Raw genomic sequence first — 18,852 nt, forward strand, 5'->3', positions numbered from 1 at the left:
ATAGAAAGCAGAGGTCTCTTCTCTGGAACACCATTTTGGTTTCCTGGGAGCCTAGCTGTGGTTGAACACCTAAATGGTCATGCTGTCAACAAACTCTGAAGCATAACCTACAATCCCAAACCCTTCCATTTGGATGCCCCACAGAGCCCTCTGCATTTGCTCTCCTGGAAAGCAAAGAGCTGTTAGATCCCTGCAGGTAGATCCTATCAGATAAGCTTGGAGCCTTTGTACAGCTCAGTCAGAAATGAAAATGGGAGAGTAAAACTATAAACTGATGTGTTTCATTTGCTGTGCCACAAGTGGGGCCACTTATCAAGCCTAGTTTGTTTTCTTTTTTTTTTTTAAGAGAAAAACTGCCTGGACATACACTGAGGAGTTCAATTCTCAAGCATGAGAAGTATCAGCTGTTTTAGGAGGGCTCGAGGAAAAAAAGATCAGGTATTTTCTTTCAATAAAGCATACTCACATCTTTTTGCTCTCTGGGAGGGAGATAGTAGTAGTGAAGGTCAGAAGTTGAAAATATTATCTGACAAAATAATTATTTTTGCAAGCTGCTGCACTGGTACGACAGAGGTCTGGGATTTGGCACAAAGGAGGACCCGCCTCACGATCTGATACCCCACCAAGTGGCCTGCCACCTGCAGCCCGGGGCTGGCCAGGGGAGGGGGCGCCAGCTGAACCTGGCCTCCAGCCATGCTACCTCTCTTCAGGGCACTGGATCAGACATGACAGATAACCAGTCAAAAAAAGAAGAAAAAAAAAAAAAGGAAGAAGAAGAAAGAAAAGGAAAAGACAAGGGGGAGAGGGAAGAGAAAGGAAAAAAGCCTAAAATTTGGACTCAGACAGCCTTTTCAAACACTTTAATCCTTCCATGCTGATGGGTCCTGGAGCGGCCGGAGCTGGCACTGGACTCTGTACTGGGAAAATCCGACTCCCTAAGCCAATACGTTAAAGGGAAGACTGCTAATCAGCTAAATAGAAACTGGAATCTGTTCGCATGAAGTCTCTTTTTCTCCCCCATCACTGGAGGGACGCCACAGTGGTCTGAAACACACTCCTGACGTCGTCTGGCAGCAAACCTATTCTGCTGAACATGATTCATCCCTTAGGTGGTTGTTTTTAATATTAGAAAGTGAGCTTTTAAATGCCAAACAAATTTTACAGCAGGGGGACAAAAGATTCCAAGTGGTCTCACTGGACCTTCCACCAACTGCGTCCACCAAATGGCCTAAAAGACAACCTTCCCATGGTGTTTCAGAAATGAGGCAGAGACGCAACTCCATCCAACTATTACCTAATACAAGACTTTGTTCTCCAAGTTCACAGGGATGGTATTTATGGGATCAGGGCTGAACTCAGGTGGGCAGAGATGTGAGTGAGAAGTGAGGAGGGTAAGCCGGGGAGGAAATCAGTGAGCTCAGTGGAGGCCGAGCGGCCAGGCCTCAAGAGAAGCTGCCTGTGGCTCTAAGATGTGACTCTACTGACACCTACCTCCTGTCCATGTTGCCACTGACCATGAGATTGGGAGGACTGTCCCGGAGGTTGACACAGGTGAAGTCGCCAAGCGCGTTGCCCAGCTTCGAGAGGCAGCGTTCTGCTTCCAGGCTATACACCAGGATCTGGGGAGGAGGAAAAACACGTGGGTGTGCGTTAGGGGCAGCAGGCCCGCACAAACAATTTCCACCCAGCGTCGCCCCGGGGCACGGTCACAGCACCAGCTCCCATTAGAGAAGAGGCTCTAATACTCCATTTCCTGACCCCTTCCAGGTAATGATAGTATAAGGATGGCTCTTAGAACGACAAAAGGAAACACAAGAGAAAAAATCCAAAGAATTCCAGGCCAAGGTGCAAACAAACTCATAGGACACAAAAAAATGCCAAATGGGGAAATTCAGTATCCCAATTTCTTAACACAGAAAAAGAAGCATGGAAACTAAGGGTCACTGACTGCTTCTGATTAGTTAATGGGGGAGGCTAACAAGAAGTCTGTGTACAGGGTTCTCTCTCTCTTTTCCCACTCTGTATTTATACCACAGAAGGTAAAAAGAACAAACAGTATAAGCATCCAGGATGATGAAGCTTGTACAGTTAACCACTAGATGATTCCTTTAGATTAAACTACAAACCAAAACATAGTCTTATTCCCAAACATTAAAAAAAATTTTTTTTAATTGAGGTATAACTGATATTCCCCAACATCTCTCTCTTCAGTCACTCTCCACTAGCTAATTATAGTAAGCTCTGTTCCATAAGGTATGGAGGCAAGTAAGAGAGTATCTTTGATCTCTAGACAATGTATTCATTACATTTGAACACTGCCTTTTCTCCAGCAAATGGGGAAACAAGGATGATTCATAAGGAATCTTTCTGAAGATTATTTAAGTCTTTTACTAAAAAGATCTTAGTAATTCAATTAACATTAAGTGCTTGCCATGGGTCAGTAATTGTTGTAAGTACTGAAGACATAGTTAGTCCTTGCACCCAAATTCACTGTTCAAAAGCCTCCTCATTTTACACACACACACACGTGAGCATACATTATATTCTGTTGATCATGTGGTTAAAATTAATCACTGAACTCAAAAGTTTTAATGTTAATATTTTGTAGCGTCTCCTCTCTTAGCCCACACATGAAAATGATGTGCTATTTTTTCTTATTAACCTATACATTTATTTATCAATTATCAGTGTACAGATTCCTATTTTAGTACTGAGAGGTTAATAAATTGACTCCACCTTGAAAACCGTTGATCTCATTGTTGACACATATTTCTAACAATTGAATCTTTGGAAATTCCTAACAGTCAAAACAACACTATAATATTAAGTAAAATTGCTCACGGTATCTGAAAGGAAAGAGCAATTTCAAAATGTAAAATGCCGCCTTTTTTTTTTTTTTTTTGCGTTACGCGGGCCTCTCAGCGCTGCGGCCTCTCCCGTTGCGGAGCACAGGCTCCGGACGCGCAGGCTCAGCGGCCATGGCTCACGGGCCCAGCCGCTCCACGGCATGTGGGATCTTCCAGGACCAGGGCACAAACCCGTGTCCCCTGCATCGGCAGGCGGACTCTCAACCACTGCGCCACCAGGGAAGCCCGTAAAATGCCTTCTTAATCCCTAAAGACCATAGAGAACAAGCTAAATTTTATTTTTATTTTCATGCAGTTGAAAATAAAAGTTTCTGAGAAAATTTCAACTGTAAAATATCCAAAATAAGATTCTTCTTCCAAGTATGGACATAGAAATAAATCAAATCTTCTATCTACAGTAAATATCCTAAAAATTACATAAAAATCGGTTCCTGGAGGGAGAAAAAAAAAAACACCAGCAATGTCATGGTCTACCCTGAAAGTAACATTCTGCACTTATATATCACTATACAGCTTTCAAGAGGGCTTTTGGACTCAATCTCTTCTTCTTTTTAAAATACTTCAACATCTATAGCAGGAAGAAATGTTCCATGATAAGTATAAGAATTAAAATCTGATATTGAGTCTGTTCCTATATCTTTATACTTTTTTTTAGAAGTTCTTTTTTGACAAGGATAGATCATTTCTGAATGAAACAGTGGGATCTAATCCCTCTTCAGAAAGACTGCAAATTCATTGTATAAGTTAGTAGTCAGGAGTCAAGTATTTTCTAAAATGTTTAATAATTCAATGAATCAGAACTATCCAAAGAGTACCTGACCATTACGTTTAGTTAAAGACCGCAGAGATTAGAAAACACATTACCCATCTCAGAGGCGGTTCTTCCCACGTTACGAGTCCCTCAACAACCTTTAGCATCTCTCTCTCCCCTCCGCGCTCTCTCTCTTTTAATAAGGTTGAGCAAATGGGACTTCATTTTATCTGATTGCCACAGACTAGTGAGATTAATTATTCATGCTCACACTCTCCCTCTTGTTAAGACCATGCATTAGACTAATTTTTCTCTATTGCCCTAGTTGGGTGAGTCTCAACCCATGGCCACTTGGCTCACTCTCAGAATGTGTATGGATATGCTGGAAAGAAGGAAAAAACGACCCATAGCTAGAATCTTGGAGAAAATGTTCTGCGCTAATGTGACCGCCAAATCAATAGATGTTGCTGGGGATATTTTTCTTAAGTACCACATGTATATTACAAAAGGGTTTAAACAGTGATAAAGGCGCAAATTTGTATAGAAGTTGGATGTTTCTTTAAGAATTATCTAAAATGACTGAACCATGTTGTACATTTGACAAAGGTAACTGCAGGAGATGCAGTGTGTAGTCTCGGACACTGCAGGGTCTACTCCTTTCTCTTTGGCTTCCAGGAAGATCTAGAGGGCACCTGGTGGAAGCAAGCATTGTTTAAAAAGAACTTTCTGTTTTTTCCTTCTTAGAGATGTTAAGGTATTTTCACAAATCCTAGTCTTAGAATCCTAACTTTCATTTTTGTCAATTATTCAGATTTCTCTGAAATTTCTAAAGAACCTTTGTTTTTTTCTGATTTCAAACATAATATATCTTGTGTAACCTTCTGGATAGCCATCTCTCAGAAATAACCACTTTAACAGTTTAGTGTATACAGTTGTCCCTTGGTATCCATGGGGGTTTACTGCCGGGACCCCCCGTATACCAAAATCTGCCCACGCTCAAGTAAGTCCCTTATATAAAATGGTGTACTATTTGCATATAACCTACATCTTCTCATCTACTTTAAATCATTTCTAGATTACTTACAACACCTAATACAATGTAAATGCTATGTAAATAGTTGCTGGTGCTCAGCAAATTCAAGTTCTGCTTTTTGGAACTTTCTAGAATTTTGGGGGGAATATTTTCGAGCCGAGGTTGGTTGAATCTGTGGATTCGCAACCTGTGGATGTGGAGGGCTATGTACTGCTACACTTTTTCTATACACATGTGTGTCTTGTCTGTTGCGCGCACACTCTCTCTCTCTGTGTATAAAATTATTTTTTCTCTCGATGGGACTGTCGTTCTACAACTTGTTTTTCCTACTAAATAAGAGTTCTTTCCTCGTCAGTACCTATACATAGATCTTGTTCTTTTTAAAGGCTGCATAGAACTTGTCTATGGATATATGATTCCATATTGATGGATATTTGGGTTGTTTCTCATTTTTTAGACAAAATAAATAATGCTCTAATTCTTTCCACAGCCAGTAAACAAATGTTTATGACTCTTCTCTGTGCAGCAGGCACTGGAATGAACAGGGAGGGTGGATGATGTGCAGGAGCCTCGGCCGGCTGCCAGCTGGAACAATCCACCTCTTCACCAGCTAGTGCACAGCCACCAACTGTCCTGGTCCGCCATTTGTGGGGCTCGCCTCTCTAAGGAGACCCACCTTACAGCCATGTCCTAGCAGGTGGTGGTGTAACAGTAGGGGCAGCAGTGTAGAGTCAGGATGGAGGTGGTGGCCACAGGCCTGACATCTGGGAAACATCGGCAACGCCCCGGTGCAGGCAGGCCCCGCCCCTTCCAGGTGTGACCCGGACCATTTAGTGTGCCTAGGACTGGCTTTCCAACCAAACCATGAGGAAAGGGATAAGAAATGGCTACTGCCCCTGCACTGGGGTGAGCTCAAGGCAGGCCAACTTCCTCCTTCACCCATTAAGAACTGGATTTAGCAATACAAACATTTCCTAAATCTGGGACTGCTATTAGCCTCATAATGAAACAGGAACCACTGCATACAGAAATAGCTATGAAGAGATTACAGAGCCTTGCAGTCCCAGACTTTTGGCTGTGTGCTAATGACTGAAAAAAGGAATTCCGTTTGTGTTTTCTTTCAGTTTACCAAAATAGTGAGTCTTCCTCACACTCCTATGTGTCATCTGCCAAAGGCATTACACCACCACCAACATCAACCTGAGCAGCGGGCTCACCGCCTCAGGACCCCAGGCACTGCCTTTCCAAAGGGGTGAGGAGTTGTCAGAAGGCTTCCTTACAAGACTATAGCTTTTTAAAGGCGTTGTGAATTAAAGATAATTTGTCTGCCACCATCTAAAAAAAAGAGAAGCGACAGAGAGAGAAAAGGTTAGGAGACGCTGTGCTGGATTTCAGCGAAGTAAAAGATTAAAAAAGGCATGGGGAGGAAGATTTGACTGAAATTCCTGGAGATAACAAAGTCTACCTACTTTCTTTTCTGATCTCTAACAACCCACCTCCATCACTACCACATATATTTTGCCCTTCTGAGGGGGTAAAGTCATGATAAGAAGCCAAATTCTAGAGAGTAAAGGAAATAATCCTCAGGCTCTCTCCTCTTCCATCCCAATTAAGCTTACCGTGTGTTCTCTTTGAGCCCTTAGCAGAGTTTATTCCCTCTTGTCAGCGCTGAAGGTATTCACCATCTACGTACCCCATCTGGTGTCCCCAAGGGGCCACCTTGAACTGTACATTTGCTTCCTCCAACTTTTCCCCAGACCCATGGTTCTCAAACACTGGAGGGTAGGAGGGTCACCGAGGAGACTGTGATTTGAGCAAGCCAGCTAAGGCACTGTTACCAAGCGCCATGCCACATGTTGTAAAACACTGTCCTAGACTTAGACTGTAAGTTCCTTGGGGCAGCAATCCTATCATTCATTCCTGTAGCACTGACTAAGGGCCAGCACGTGCCAGGTACTCAGTAAGTGCTTGTAGATTAACTGACTGGTACACATTTATCAGGCAAACCCAGGGCTTACCATGGTCTGGTACATAATAAGTACTCAGATAGTCCTTGTTTTGCTTAACACATTCCCCCATTTCTGGATGCCTAATCTTGCTGCCGGCTTGTACAAAGGAACCACTTCCTTGTACTCAAAACAGAAAGTTCCACAGATCTCCGTCCACAGTCTCCAGATTCCAGAACTCCCAAACTGTATCCAGGCCCAAGGTTCCACCTCTGACAACACAGCACACTATGAATGTCTAGAATGTCTGGGAAACCATCCTGTTTAAAAAACACTGAAGATTCAGTCTAGTAAACATTCCTGTAAACATTCTGTTTAACTCCTACGAAACCCGAGAAAGTCCGAGGAGGCAAAAATGAAGAGAGCACTACAACCCGAAAGGGAAGTAGCACTCACATCAGGGGCTGCTCTGGGGGCGTCTGCCAGCGTCAGAGCCTGGAAAACTGGGGAAATAGGAGGCAAGGTTTCCAGCCAGTGCCAGGTGGAACCAGAACTGATAAGTCTGCCTAAAGCTGGGCCCCTTGGACAGCTATGTACACTCAGCAAAAAGCAAGATAGGAACAAAAATCTATCCACTGGTGAAGAGAGCCTACGTGGCAACTTGCCTGTCTCAGGTTCAGCTCAGGACGGAAAATGTTTGCCCTAGGCCTGCAAGCCTCACGCAGGTTGGGAGTTTGAAGTTACACTACCTGCAAGGCCAAAAGACCCCAGGTCTAGTAATAAAAGTACTTTCATGTTGGTGACATGCTTCCTGGTACCTGGCAGAATCTTCTCAGGAGGAAGATCCTCTCAACCCAGGCCCCACAGGAGATCTACAAATCAAGATCAGCCAAATGTGAGCTCACAATTAAAAAAAAGTTTTTTTCCCAACACAGAAACAGCTCATCATAAGTGAGAGACAGAAAACAGGCTTCCAAGGATATCAGATGTTTATCAGATGAAGAAAAATATGCATGCTGGAAATGTTTACAGAAATAAAAGAGGGTGAGGGGTCAAAAGCAGCAAAACTGATTAAGTAGCTTTGAATAACAAAACAAATAGAATTTCTAGAAATTAAAAAAAAAAATCAGGGGACTTCCCTGGTGGTGCAGTGGATAAGACTCTGCACTCACAATGCAGGGGGCCCTGGTTCGATCCCTGGTCAGGGAACTAGCTCCCACGTGCATGCCGCAACTAAGGAGCGTGCATGCCGCAACTAAGGAGCCCGTGTGCCACAACTAAGGAGCCCACGTGCTGCAACTAAGACCCAGTGCAACCAAAGGAAAAAAAAAAATCAATGGATGAGTTAAACGGAGTCCAAGAGAGAATCTATGAACTGGAAGACAAAGATGAAGAAATTACTCAGGACACAACACAGAGAGATGGAGATGGAAAAGATGAGCGAGTGAGGAAGAGCACAGAAGGGAGAACAAGTTGGTCTAACACACATCTAACCTGAGTTCTAGATAGAAAGAATAGAGAGAATGAGGGGAAATTTCAACAAGGCAATGGCTGAGACTTTCTACAACTGAAAGGAAAGAAGTGCAAGAGAACCCCAAACAGGGAAAATAAAACTAAATCCACACCTAGAGACAGCAGAGTGAAACCACAGAAAATTAAAGACAAGGAAAAACCAGCCAAAAGAAGAGAAAAAGTCCTAAATGGGAATGACAGTTAAACAACTTCTCAGTAATAACAGTGGAAGTCAAACCAATCACCTCTTCAAAGGTCTGAGAGAAAACACCTGTCATCCTGGAATGATAAAGGACTAGTAAAACCACCTTTCAAGAATGAGTATGAAATAAAGATGTTCTGGGATAAAAATACCGAGAGCAGAGAGCACTTGTGGCCAAGAGACCCTCACTACACAATATACTTTTGGAAGATATAAAATCATTCCAGAATAAAAGGTCTGAAATGCTGGCAAGAACAGTGAGAGAAGATTCAGGTAAATGTGCACGAATATATGCAAATGTTGACTATACACAACAACAATGCTGATTTGGGGTTAAATAAATAGAATAAACTCTATCTAGTCATTATTATTCCAAACAGTCAAGTGCCATGCATCAGGGCCAAGTACCAGGAGCACAAAGATGCCAGGTGCACGGGGGACCTCCAGCATCATGGTTTGGAGTGAACAGATACTTTCTTGGATACCTGTACCGTGTTTGGCACAAAGGAAGGACTCAGTATCTATTTGCTGAAAGAATGAATAAGTGCTGCACACCTCTGCCTGTGTCGATTACAGGTGAATGACACACCAGCCTTACATTAAAGATATGCCCCCCCACGATGAACATATTAAGTCAGTTTGCTTTCCACCAACAGCAGCGTATTTAGCTGGTTCATAAGTGGGAGGTACAGTTTTATTCCATACAGAACTTAAAGTACAAGACTAGTAATGCTCAACTTAAAAAAAAAAAAAAGACAAGAAAAAGACCTCTCAGTCTTTGGGGTAGAATTTACTCATGTAAACGACCCAAGTTGCTCTTCTGACCCAACATAAATATGACCCACAAAAATGTGCTCAAAAATTTTACTACGAAAAATGCAGGGTCTGCATATTGATATTCACATACAAAGCTAAGTGAACAGTCTCTATAAATTCACAGATGAGCTAAGATTGTAAAAAAACGATGAGAAAGACAGTTGGGGAGGGAAGGCGAGCTAGTGAGAAAAGAGTAAATCATACAAAAAACAGCCAATAAAAAAATAAAAAAGCAGTTAATATACATGAATAATGGATGTCTGATTTAAAAGCAGTTTACTCTGATATGATGTAATTTTTGACAATCAGCCAGAGAGACTATTTTGTAAGTCCTTGCCAGAGATAAGTCAGCGCAAGAGGCTTGGTAACGTGGCGTATCTGTGAACATGTGGAAAATGACTTTCACCACCATCCCAAAGGTGACTCTGCCGGCAAACAAAAACTGGCCTCTCAGGTGCTTTTAGCAGCAGCAAACAGCAAGATGCAGAGCCGAAGAAATGGACCCCTGACATGAGCACAGCTCCCTGAAACTCAGCAGCCCCTCAACAGTTTCCATGACATGCTTCTGGCACAGTCCACCCTCAAACGCGGCACAAAGGGAGAAGCAGCCTGAACTGCTTTCATGTTTAAGTTTTAATGAGAGGGACAAGCCCGCGAGGACAGGATATTTCAGGGATGGGACGGTGTTGCTGAGCCTCGCCAGGCACCGGGCAGGCAGGCCCGTGTGCACTCCCCACCACCATGTGCCAATGCACCTGCAACCCCTGCTGTTCCAGGACTGGACTCTGCCCGGGAAGGCACTGCCAATCACCGCAGACTGTGCCAAACATGGGGCTTTGTGATGTGGGCAGATGCCTACAAAGGACCAGAGCGAGGCCAAACCAACACCTATTGTGACCTAAGCCTGAAAAGAACCCAGAGAGCAGGAGTGCACTTGGGTGAAAATGCAGGCCAATATGACCCAATCTCTCTCTCCCCCCACACCCATAGGTGCTGGAAATAATGAAGGAAGGTAGTGACCAGAATATGGTTCTCTGCTTTGCTTCAGGGATCTCTTTAGACAGTCTCTGTCCTAGTGCTAGAAGAAGGACAAGAGGTACGACTAACAAAGAACGGGTTGATGGGGTACATAAAATGAATAGGAAACGCTCACTGTCAGAGCATTTAGCACAATGAAGAGATTATAATTATTATGCAAATATATAACTCAAAGCTGAAAATCCTCACATACTCCTTTCAGGTTCCCAGCAGGCCTCATCATAATAAAGAGCACAGACAGTTTTGAGCACTTCACAAATATTAACTACATGTAACTAACCAAAGTCCCCACGAGAAAGAAAGTTATCATTAAATCTGTGTTATGTAGGGAGGAAAACTGAGGCTGCAAACTATGAAATGAATTCTTCAAAATTAAAGACAACCTGGACATGATTTTTTATATGGGAAGATTGCAAGTGAGAGCTGGTCGTGTAACAACACTCGTGAGCCTGTAGACTTCACACTGTATACGCAATTCAGGATATTACGGTGCTTGCGCGTCAGTTTGCAACCGGCCTGGCAACTTCTCATTTGGCCCCAAGTTAGACTGGACAAAGGCTTAGAAGTGGGTAGACAGGCAGAATGTGGCTACAATCACATCACCGAGACAAATGACAGCTGATGCAGGAGCATGAAAAATTGCAGTGAACTACTGGCGCCTTTGGTGTAGGGCACACAGTCCACCCCAGTCCCCTTCACACGCTTAAGGGCATAACAACCTTTCACTATATGGTACTACGTGGTACACGACAGTGCCGGCACAAACGTGATCAGCAGCGTCTTGCACACGAAGTACACCGTAAGTAGCAGCTGTTAGTAATCATCATGATATTCCTTTCACACAAATCCTCTCAGAATATCATTCCATCTGATTCTCACAACCAGCACAGGAAGACAAACACTACCGTACACATTTTATGCATAAAGACACTGAGGCTTAAAATAATTTAAATAACTTACTCCAAATTACACAGGTAACAACAGCAGCCGAGGATGCACTAGGCTGAGCCCAGCTAATCTCATTTCTAGGTCAGTGTTTGCCACCATATGACAAGGCTTTTCCTGAGTCCTGGCAAAAATGGTTAGTAATGCCCTAAGACTTACAGTGTCCTCTTATGTGCAAAACACTGCGACTATGCGTCGTCTCACCTGATCCCCACCATGCCATACAGTGGCTATCATGATTTTACTCACTTTATATATGAGGAAGCAGAGGTGTAGAGAGGCCAATCACTTACACAGAACTGAAGGTTTGGAACCAGAATTCAAAGCTGGGTGGGTGGACCTCCAACTACCCCGGGGTGCTCAAAGTGCGGCTCTGGACTAGCAGCATCGGCAGCACTGGGCACAACAGACCCTCAGGCCCCGACCCAGACTCGGTGAGTCAGAAGCCTTCGGGGTGGAGGCCCAAGATCTGTATTTTTCTGATACTCCCTGGCATTTGAGAACCCCCGCACTACACCGACACTGACTGCCTCCCAAGCCAAAAAAGAATCGGAAACATTAAAGCAGTGGTACTCAGCTCTAAATGCTCACTTCCTGCCTCCCAGCTGACGGCAATCTGGTTAAGAATAGCGCTGGGCAGTAACAGTAAGGCAAGGTGAGATGCAGACCCTGTGTACTGTAAGTGTAAGGGAAGGGAGGTGTTCACTGAGAGCCACAACAGTTGGGAAGGCTTCTTCTGATAAGTGGGACCCTGGATGGACCTTTCCTGAAAGGACATGGAGGGACAGGAGGGGAAGAGGGAATGCTGTTGCTAGTCCGGAATAAACATGGCATATTCTGGACTGCACAGGCTCCTTTTGCAGGTGCAGGGTGGAGAGTGGCAGGCTGACTCTCCAGGGTCTGGAAGGCCAGGCAGAAGGTGCGCACCAGCGAGTCACCCACAGTCCTTGGCACGCAGCCACTGCTCCGACAAAATCTGAAAGGGACCATGAGGAGGGACACTGACAGGTGGTACAAGAGACCAAAGGTGGGGAAAGGGCAGGGGCAGGTGAAGGAGGGGGGTGCTGGGGAAGAAGTATTCTCATGTCATTTTCAACATATGCTTTAAAACTTATTGTGGAACATGAGATAGGAGTTCACACCCTAAGGAAACTCCGCAGTCCAGAGAGGCCACCCAGGGGAACAGGCAGAGCCTGGGCCAGAGGTCCTAACCTAGAAAGATCCAAAGAAATGTGGGTATTGAATTCGGTCCTGGTCCAGTTGGTCAGTCCCATATCAATGGACCACCTGCAGCAGGAGACGGTCAGAACCCAGGTCACGGCAGAACTGCTTCCCCTATGTGGCACATTCAGACGATTCCTGGCCTCACTGTGACCCACTGAAAACCTCCCGAGTCCCTTCATCTGGAATGTGATTGCTCAAATGTGGACTGAGCTGGGGTTTTCCTTTGACTATGTACAAAACTGGATTTACCCTGTAAATTAATAACACACTGAGAGGACGCTTAAGAGAGTTAACTTTGCGTCCATTAGAAGAACTCATCTGCAACTCAGTAACTGATAAGTTAATTATAAACCCACTCTAACACAGTGCCTTATAGACTGAAGTGCCGGGTAAATTAAAAAATCATTTTCATCTACATATTGAATAAAAAGCAAAAGCCCTCTACTTTGTAATTTTTGTTAGTTTAAGCTGCTACGTGTACTTGAAAACAATAAAATGTCTTAAATATTGTGAAATTCAAACTCACTCAGGCCATTTTCTGTGTGCCCTCTTCTCCTACCCTCTATCAAACCAACACCATCTGTCTCAACTGTCTGGATATATACACGTGGAAAGCCTGCAGCCTATTCTACAGTGTTACTGCTACTGATTATAGAGCAAAGGTAAACATTTCCAACAGGCCCCAGTGATCTTCATTAACTGAAAAACGAGCTGATTTTTAACCCTAACAAACTAGTTGCTGCTCATCTGGCACAAAGAAGCCAAAGCCACCTATTCAAAGAGTGAAATAAACGCCAAGATCAACTCCAAGGTCACACTCTCCCATGGGTATGGAACGGTAAACCTGGATGGAAATCCCACATAAGTAATCAGGAAAGCCATTAGAAAAATTAGGCCCTATATAAAATTCTAAGCTTAATTCAAAAGACAAATGAGGGCTTCCCGGGTGGCACGGTGGTTAAGAATCCACCTGCCAACTCAGGGAATACGGGTTCAAGCACTGGTCCGGGAAGATCCCACATGCCACGGAGCAACTAAGCCCAGGTGCCACAGCTACTGAGCCTGCGCTCTGCAGCCCACGAGCCACAACTACTGAGCCATCGTGCCACAACTACTGAAGCCCATGCACCTACAGCCCGTGCTCTGCAACAAGAGAAGCCACCGCAACGAGAAGCCTGCACACTGCAACAAAGAGTAGCCCCTGCTTGCTGCAACAAGAGAAAGCCCGCGTGCAGCAACGAAGACCCAATGCAGCCAAAAATAAATTAATTAAATTTTTTTTTAAAGGCACATGAGAAAAAAGGAAATGATCATCATATATGTCAATGTAATGGTCTTGTAAAAACTTGCTCAGTGCTTCTAGAATTCTGATCAATGTTTTTAGAAATTAGAAAACGATACACGTGTCATGAGATACAAAAACTACACCAGTGTGAGCGAAGACAAAAGATACTTAAGACACAGTGCCGGCCCTCTCCAATGAGACTCCACATCTCAAAGTGACCATACACGAAGTGACTCAGCATTCACATTAATTTAACTGCATTCATCCTGCAAAAAGTTGAATTCCCCCAGCCCTTCCTATTCTAAATGTATTCTTGTAAAACAACTCTCAGGAAAATGACTCCTAGCAGGTATGGCTTTAGCACAGCTCCCACACCAGCCCACGGCACCTATGCTCCAGCCCGCCTGGACCACCCCAGCAATACTTCCTGGCCCCCCAGAAACCCTCCTCCAGGCCTGGTGCCTCTGCCTGGACTGCTCCCTTGCCCAGGATTTCCTGATGAACTCTGACCTGACCCCAAAGCTGGTGGGGATGGGGAGGTGAAGGAGGCGCCTAACAAGTCTTGAGCACCAGCCATAAGCACATTACCTCCTTTCCCCAGGTATTCTCCCATTTCCAAATGGGAAGCCTGAGGCACGTAAGCAGCTTGCCTAGGGCTTATCTGACTCCAAGTCCCCAGTGGTTATACCACTACCCGACTTAGCTGAAAATACTTTTCCCTATATTCACTTTCTATAACTTCCATCACTCCCTCCCAGGAGTAGCTCAGGATCGCTGGAGATCCTGAAGCACTCTTAGCTTCTACAAGAAGTGGCAGCGTTCTAAGAAATAGTTTTTGCAGAATCACCCGTCATGGTTGTAGAGAATATCAGAGGTGGTCGGGTCCTCAAAGGTCTCTAAGTCAGAGACATTGTCTTGAGAAGCCCTTGGGGCTCTATGGAGGCATTTCAGGGTTTTCACAACATGTGAAAACTATTCATTATCAACAATACACTAACAATTATATCAATTATTGATACATTCTATTTATTTTTTTTATACAGCAGGTTCTTATTAGTCATCCATTTTATACACATCAGCGTATACATGTCAATCCCAACCTCCCAAATCATCCCACCACCGCCACCCCTCCACTTTCCCCTTTGGTGTCCGTACGTTTGTTCTCTACATCTGTGTCTCTATTTCTGCCCTGCAAACCGGTTCATCTGTACTATTTTTCCAGATTCCACATATACGCATTAATATATGACATGTGTGTTTCTCTCTCTGACTTACTTCAGTCTGTATGGCAGTCTCTAGGTCCATCCATGTCTCTACAAATGATCCAATTTCGTTCCTTTTAATGGCTGAGTAATATTCCATGGTATATATGTACCACATCTTCTTTATCTATTTGTCTGTCAATGGGCATATAGGTTGCTTCCATGTCCTGGCTATTGTAAACACTGCTGCAGTGAACACTGTGGTACATGTGTCTTTTTGAATTATGGTTTTCTCTGGGTATATGCCCAGTAGTGGGATTGCTGGGTCATATGGTATCTTCTATTTTTACTTTTTTAAGGAAACTCCAGACTGTTCTCCATAGTGGCTGTTATCGATTTACATTCCGACTAACAGTGCAAGAGGGTTCCCTTTTCTCCACACCCCCTCCAGCATTTGTTTGTAGATTTTCTGAAGATGCCCATTCTAACCAGTGTGAGGTGATACCTCATTGCCGTTTTGATTTACATTTCTCTAATAGTTAGTGATGTTGAGCAGTTTTCAATGTGCCTCTTGGCCATCTGTATGTCTTCTTTGGAGAAATGTCTATTTAGGTCTTCTGCCCATTTTTTCATTGGGTTGTTTCTTTTTTTAATATTGAGCTTCATGAGCTGTTTGTATATTTTGAAGATTAGTCCTTTGTCCATTGATTCGTTTGCAAACATTTTCTCCCATTCTGAGGGTTCTCTTTTCATCTTGTTTATAGTTTCCTTTGCTGTGCAAAAGCTTTTAAGTTTCATTAGGTCCCATTTGTTTACTTTTGTTTTTATTTCCATTTCTCTAGCAGGTGGGTCAAAAAGGATCTTGCTGTGATTTATGTCATACAGTGTCTGCCTATGTTTTCCTCTAAGAGTTTGATAGTGTCTGGCCTTACATTTAGGTCTTTAATCCATTCTGAGTTTATTTTTGTGTATGGTGTTAGGGAGTGTTCTAATTTCATTCTTTTACACGTAGCTGTCCAGTTTTCCCAGCACCACTTATTGAAGACACTGTCTTTTCTCCATTGTATATCCTTGCCTCCTTTGTGTCATAGATTAGTTCACTATAGGTGTGTGGGTTTATCTCTGGGCTTTCTATCCTGTTCCACTGATCTATATTTCTGTTTTCGTGCCAGGACCATATTGTCTTCATTACTGTAGCTTTGTAGTACAGTCTAAGGTCAGGGAGTCTGATTCCTCCAGCTCCGTTTTTTTCCCTCAAGACTGCTTTGGCTACTTGGGGTCTTTTGTGTCTCCATACAAATTTTAAGATTTTTTGTTCTAGTTCTGTAAAAACTGCCATTGGTAATTTGATAGGGATTGCATTGAATCTGTAGATTACTTTGGGTAGTATAGTCATTTTCACAATATTGATTGTTCCTATCCAAGAACATGGTACATCTCTCCATCTGTTTGTGTCATCTTTGATTTCTTTCATCAGTGTCTTATAGTTTTCTGAGTACAGGTCTTTTACCTCCTTAGGTGGGTTTATTCCTAGGTATTTTATTCTTTTTGTTGCAATGGCGAATGGGATTGTTTCCTTAATTTCTCTTTCTGATCTTTCATGGTAGTATATAGGAATGCAAGAGATTTCTGTGGATTAATTTTGTATCCTACTACTTTACCAAATTCATTGATTAGCTCTCGTAGTTCTCTGGTGGCATCTTTAGGCTTCTCTATGTATAGTATCATGTCATCTGCAAACAGTGACAATTTTACTTCTTCTTTTCCAATTTGTATTCCTCTTATTTCTTTTTCTTCTCTGATTGCCATGGCTAGGACTTCCAAAACTATGTTGAATAATAGTGGCCAGAGTGCACATCCTTGTCCTATTTCTGATCTTAGAGGAAATGATTTCAGTTTTTCACCATTGAGAAGGATGTTTGCTGTGGGTTTGTCGTATATGGCCTTTATTATTTTGAGGTAGGTTCCCTCTACGCCCACTTTCTGGAGAGTTTTTATCATGAATGGGTGTTGAATTCTGTCAAAAGCTTTTCTGCATCTATTGAGATGATCATATGGTTTTTCTTCTTCAATCTGTTAATGTGGTGTATCACACTGATTTGCATATGTTGAAGAATCCTTGCATCCCTGGGATAAATCCCACTTGATCATGGTGTATGATCCTTTTAATGTGTTGTTGGATTCTGTTTGCTAGGATTTTGTTGAGGATTTTTGCATCTATATTCATCGGTGGTATTGGTCTGTAATTTTCTCTTTTTGTAGTATCTCTGGTTTTGGTAACAGGGTGATGGTGGCCTCACAGAATGAGTTTGGGAGTGTTCCTTCCTCTGCAATTTTTTGAAAGAGTTTGAGAAGGATGGGTGTTAGTTCTTCTCTAAATGTTTGATAGAATTCACCTGTGAAGCCATCTGGTCCTGGACTTTTGTTTGCTGGAAGATTTTTAATCACAGTTTCAATTTCATTACTTGTGATTGGTCTGTTCATATTTTCTGTTTCTTCCCAGTTTAGTCTTGGAAGGTTATACCTTTCTCAGAATTTGTCCATTTCTTCCAGTTTGTCCATTTTATTGGCATAGACTTGCTGGTAGTAGTCTCTTAGGATGCTTTGTATTTCTGCGGTGTCTGTTGTAACTTTCATTTCTAATTTTATTGATTTGAGTCCTCTCCCTCTTTTTCTTGATGAGTCTGGCTAATGCTTTATCAATTTTGTTTATCTTCTCAAAGAACCAGCTTTTAGTTTTATGGATCTTTGCTATTGTTTTCTGTTTCTATTTCATTTATTTCTGCTCTGATCTTTATGATTTCTTTCCTCCTACTAACTTTGGGTTTTGTTTGTTTTTCTTTCTCTAGTTCCTTTAGGTGTGAGTGGAGATTGTTTGACATTTTTCTTCTTTCGTGAGGTTGTATTGCTATAAACTTCCCTCTTAGAACTGCTTTTGCTGCATCCCATAGGTTTTGGATCATTGTGTTTTTGTTGTCATTGGCCTCTGAGTATCTTTTGATTTCCTCTTTGATTTCTTCAGTGACCTCTTGGTTATTTAGTAACATATTGTTTAGCCTCCATGTGTTTGTGTTTTCCACATTTTTTCCCCCTGTAATTGATTTTTAATCTCATAGCATTGTAGTCAGAAAAGATGCTTCATATGATTTCAATTTTCCTAAATTTACCAAGGCTTGATTTGTGACCCAAGATGTGACCTATCCTGGAGAATGTTCCGTGTGCACTTGAGAAGAAAGTGTAATCTGCTGTTTTCGGATGGAATGTCCTATAAATACCAATTAAATCTATCTGGTCTATTGTGTCATTTAAAGCTTGTGTTTCCTTATTTTCTGTCTGGATGATCTGTCCATTGGTGTAAAAGTGAGGTGTTAAAGTCCCCCACTATTATTGTGTTACTGTCAGTTTCCTCTTTTATAGCTGTTAGCAGTTGCCTTATGCATTGAGGTGCACCTATGTTGGGTGCATATATAATTATCTTCTTGGATTGATCCCTTGATCATTATGTAGTGTCCTTCCTTGTCTCTTGTGACATTCTTTATTTTAAAGTCTATTTTATGTGATATGAGCATTGCTACTCCAGCTTTCTTTTGATTTCCATTTGCATGGAATATGTTTTCCCATCCCCTCACTTTAAGTCTGTATGTGTCCCTAGGTCTGAAGTGGGTCTCCTGTAGACAGCATATATATGGGTCTTGGTTTTGTATCCATTCAGCAAGCCTGTGTCTTTTGGTTGGAGAATTTAATCCATTCACGTTTAAGGTAATTATCGATATGTATGTTCCTATGACCATTTTCTTAATTGTTTTGGGTTTGTTTTTGTAGGTCTTTTTCTTCTTGTGTTTCCCACTTAGAGAAGTTCCTTTAGCGTTTGCTGTAGAGCTGGTTTGGTGGTGCTGAATTCTCTTAGCTTTTGCTTATCTGTAAAGCTTTTGATTTCTCCCTCGAATCTGAATGAAATCCTTGCCGGGTAGAGTAATCTTGGTTGTAGGCTCTTCCCTTTCATCACTTTAAATATGTCATGCCACTCCCCC

At 42.7% G+C, this 18,852-nt stretch overlaps 2 protein-coding genes and 1 non-coding gene across 4 annotated transcripts in view; 2 read left to right on the forward strand and 1 right to left on the reverse strand.

Annotated features, from left to right (window-relative positions):
* The window catches only part of LOC149747556 (uncharacterized), a 32,696-nt gene extending 22,655 nt beyond the window's left edge, over positions 1-10,041 (forward strand). For both annotated transcript variants that reach the window (XR_016387501.1, XM_089894512.1), the window contains exon 8: positions 347-10,041. The gene's annotated coding sequence lies outside the window, so the exon portion shown is untranslated. The remainder of the gene's footprint in view (positions 1-346) is intronic.
* Positions 1-18,852, reverse strand: part of FBXW8 (F-box and WD repeat domain containing 8) — a 114,146-nt gene that overhangs the window by 17,853 nt on the left and 77,441 nt on the right. Inside the window, exon 8 of the mRNA XM_022597934.3 lies at positions 1,492-1,619. Coding sequence (XP_022453642.1) covers positions 1,492-1,619 — 128 coding nt within the window. The remainder of the gene's footprint in view (positions 1-1,491; positions 1,620-18,852) is intronic.
* On the forward strand, positions 7,734-7,806 carry TRNAV-CAC (transfer RNA valine (anticodon CAC)). Its single transcript has one exon. It is a non-coding gene; the product is annotated as a tRNA-Val (tRNA).

The sequence above is a fragment of the Delphinapterus leucas genome, chromosome 14, assembly GCF_059928025.1.
Source record: "Delphinapterus leucas isolate spDelLeu-1000000601 "Yukka" chromosome 14, BTC_Dleu_Yukka2, whole genome shotgun sequence".
In the NCBI taxonomy this organism is placed as follows: Eukaryota; Metazoa; Chordata; class Mammalia; order Artiodactyla; family Monodontidae; genus Delphinapterus; species Delphinapterus leucas.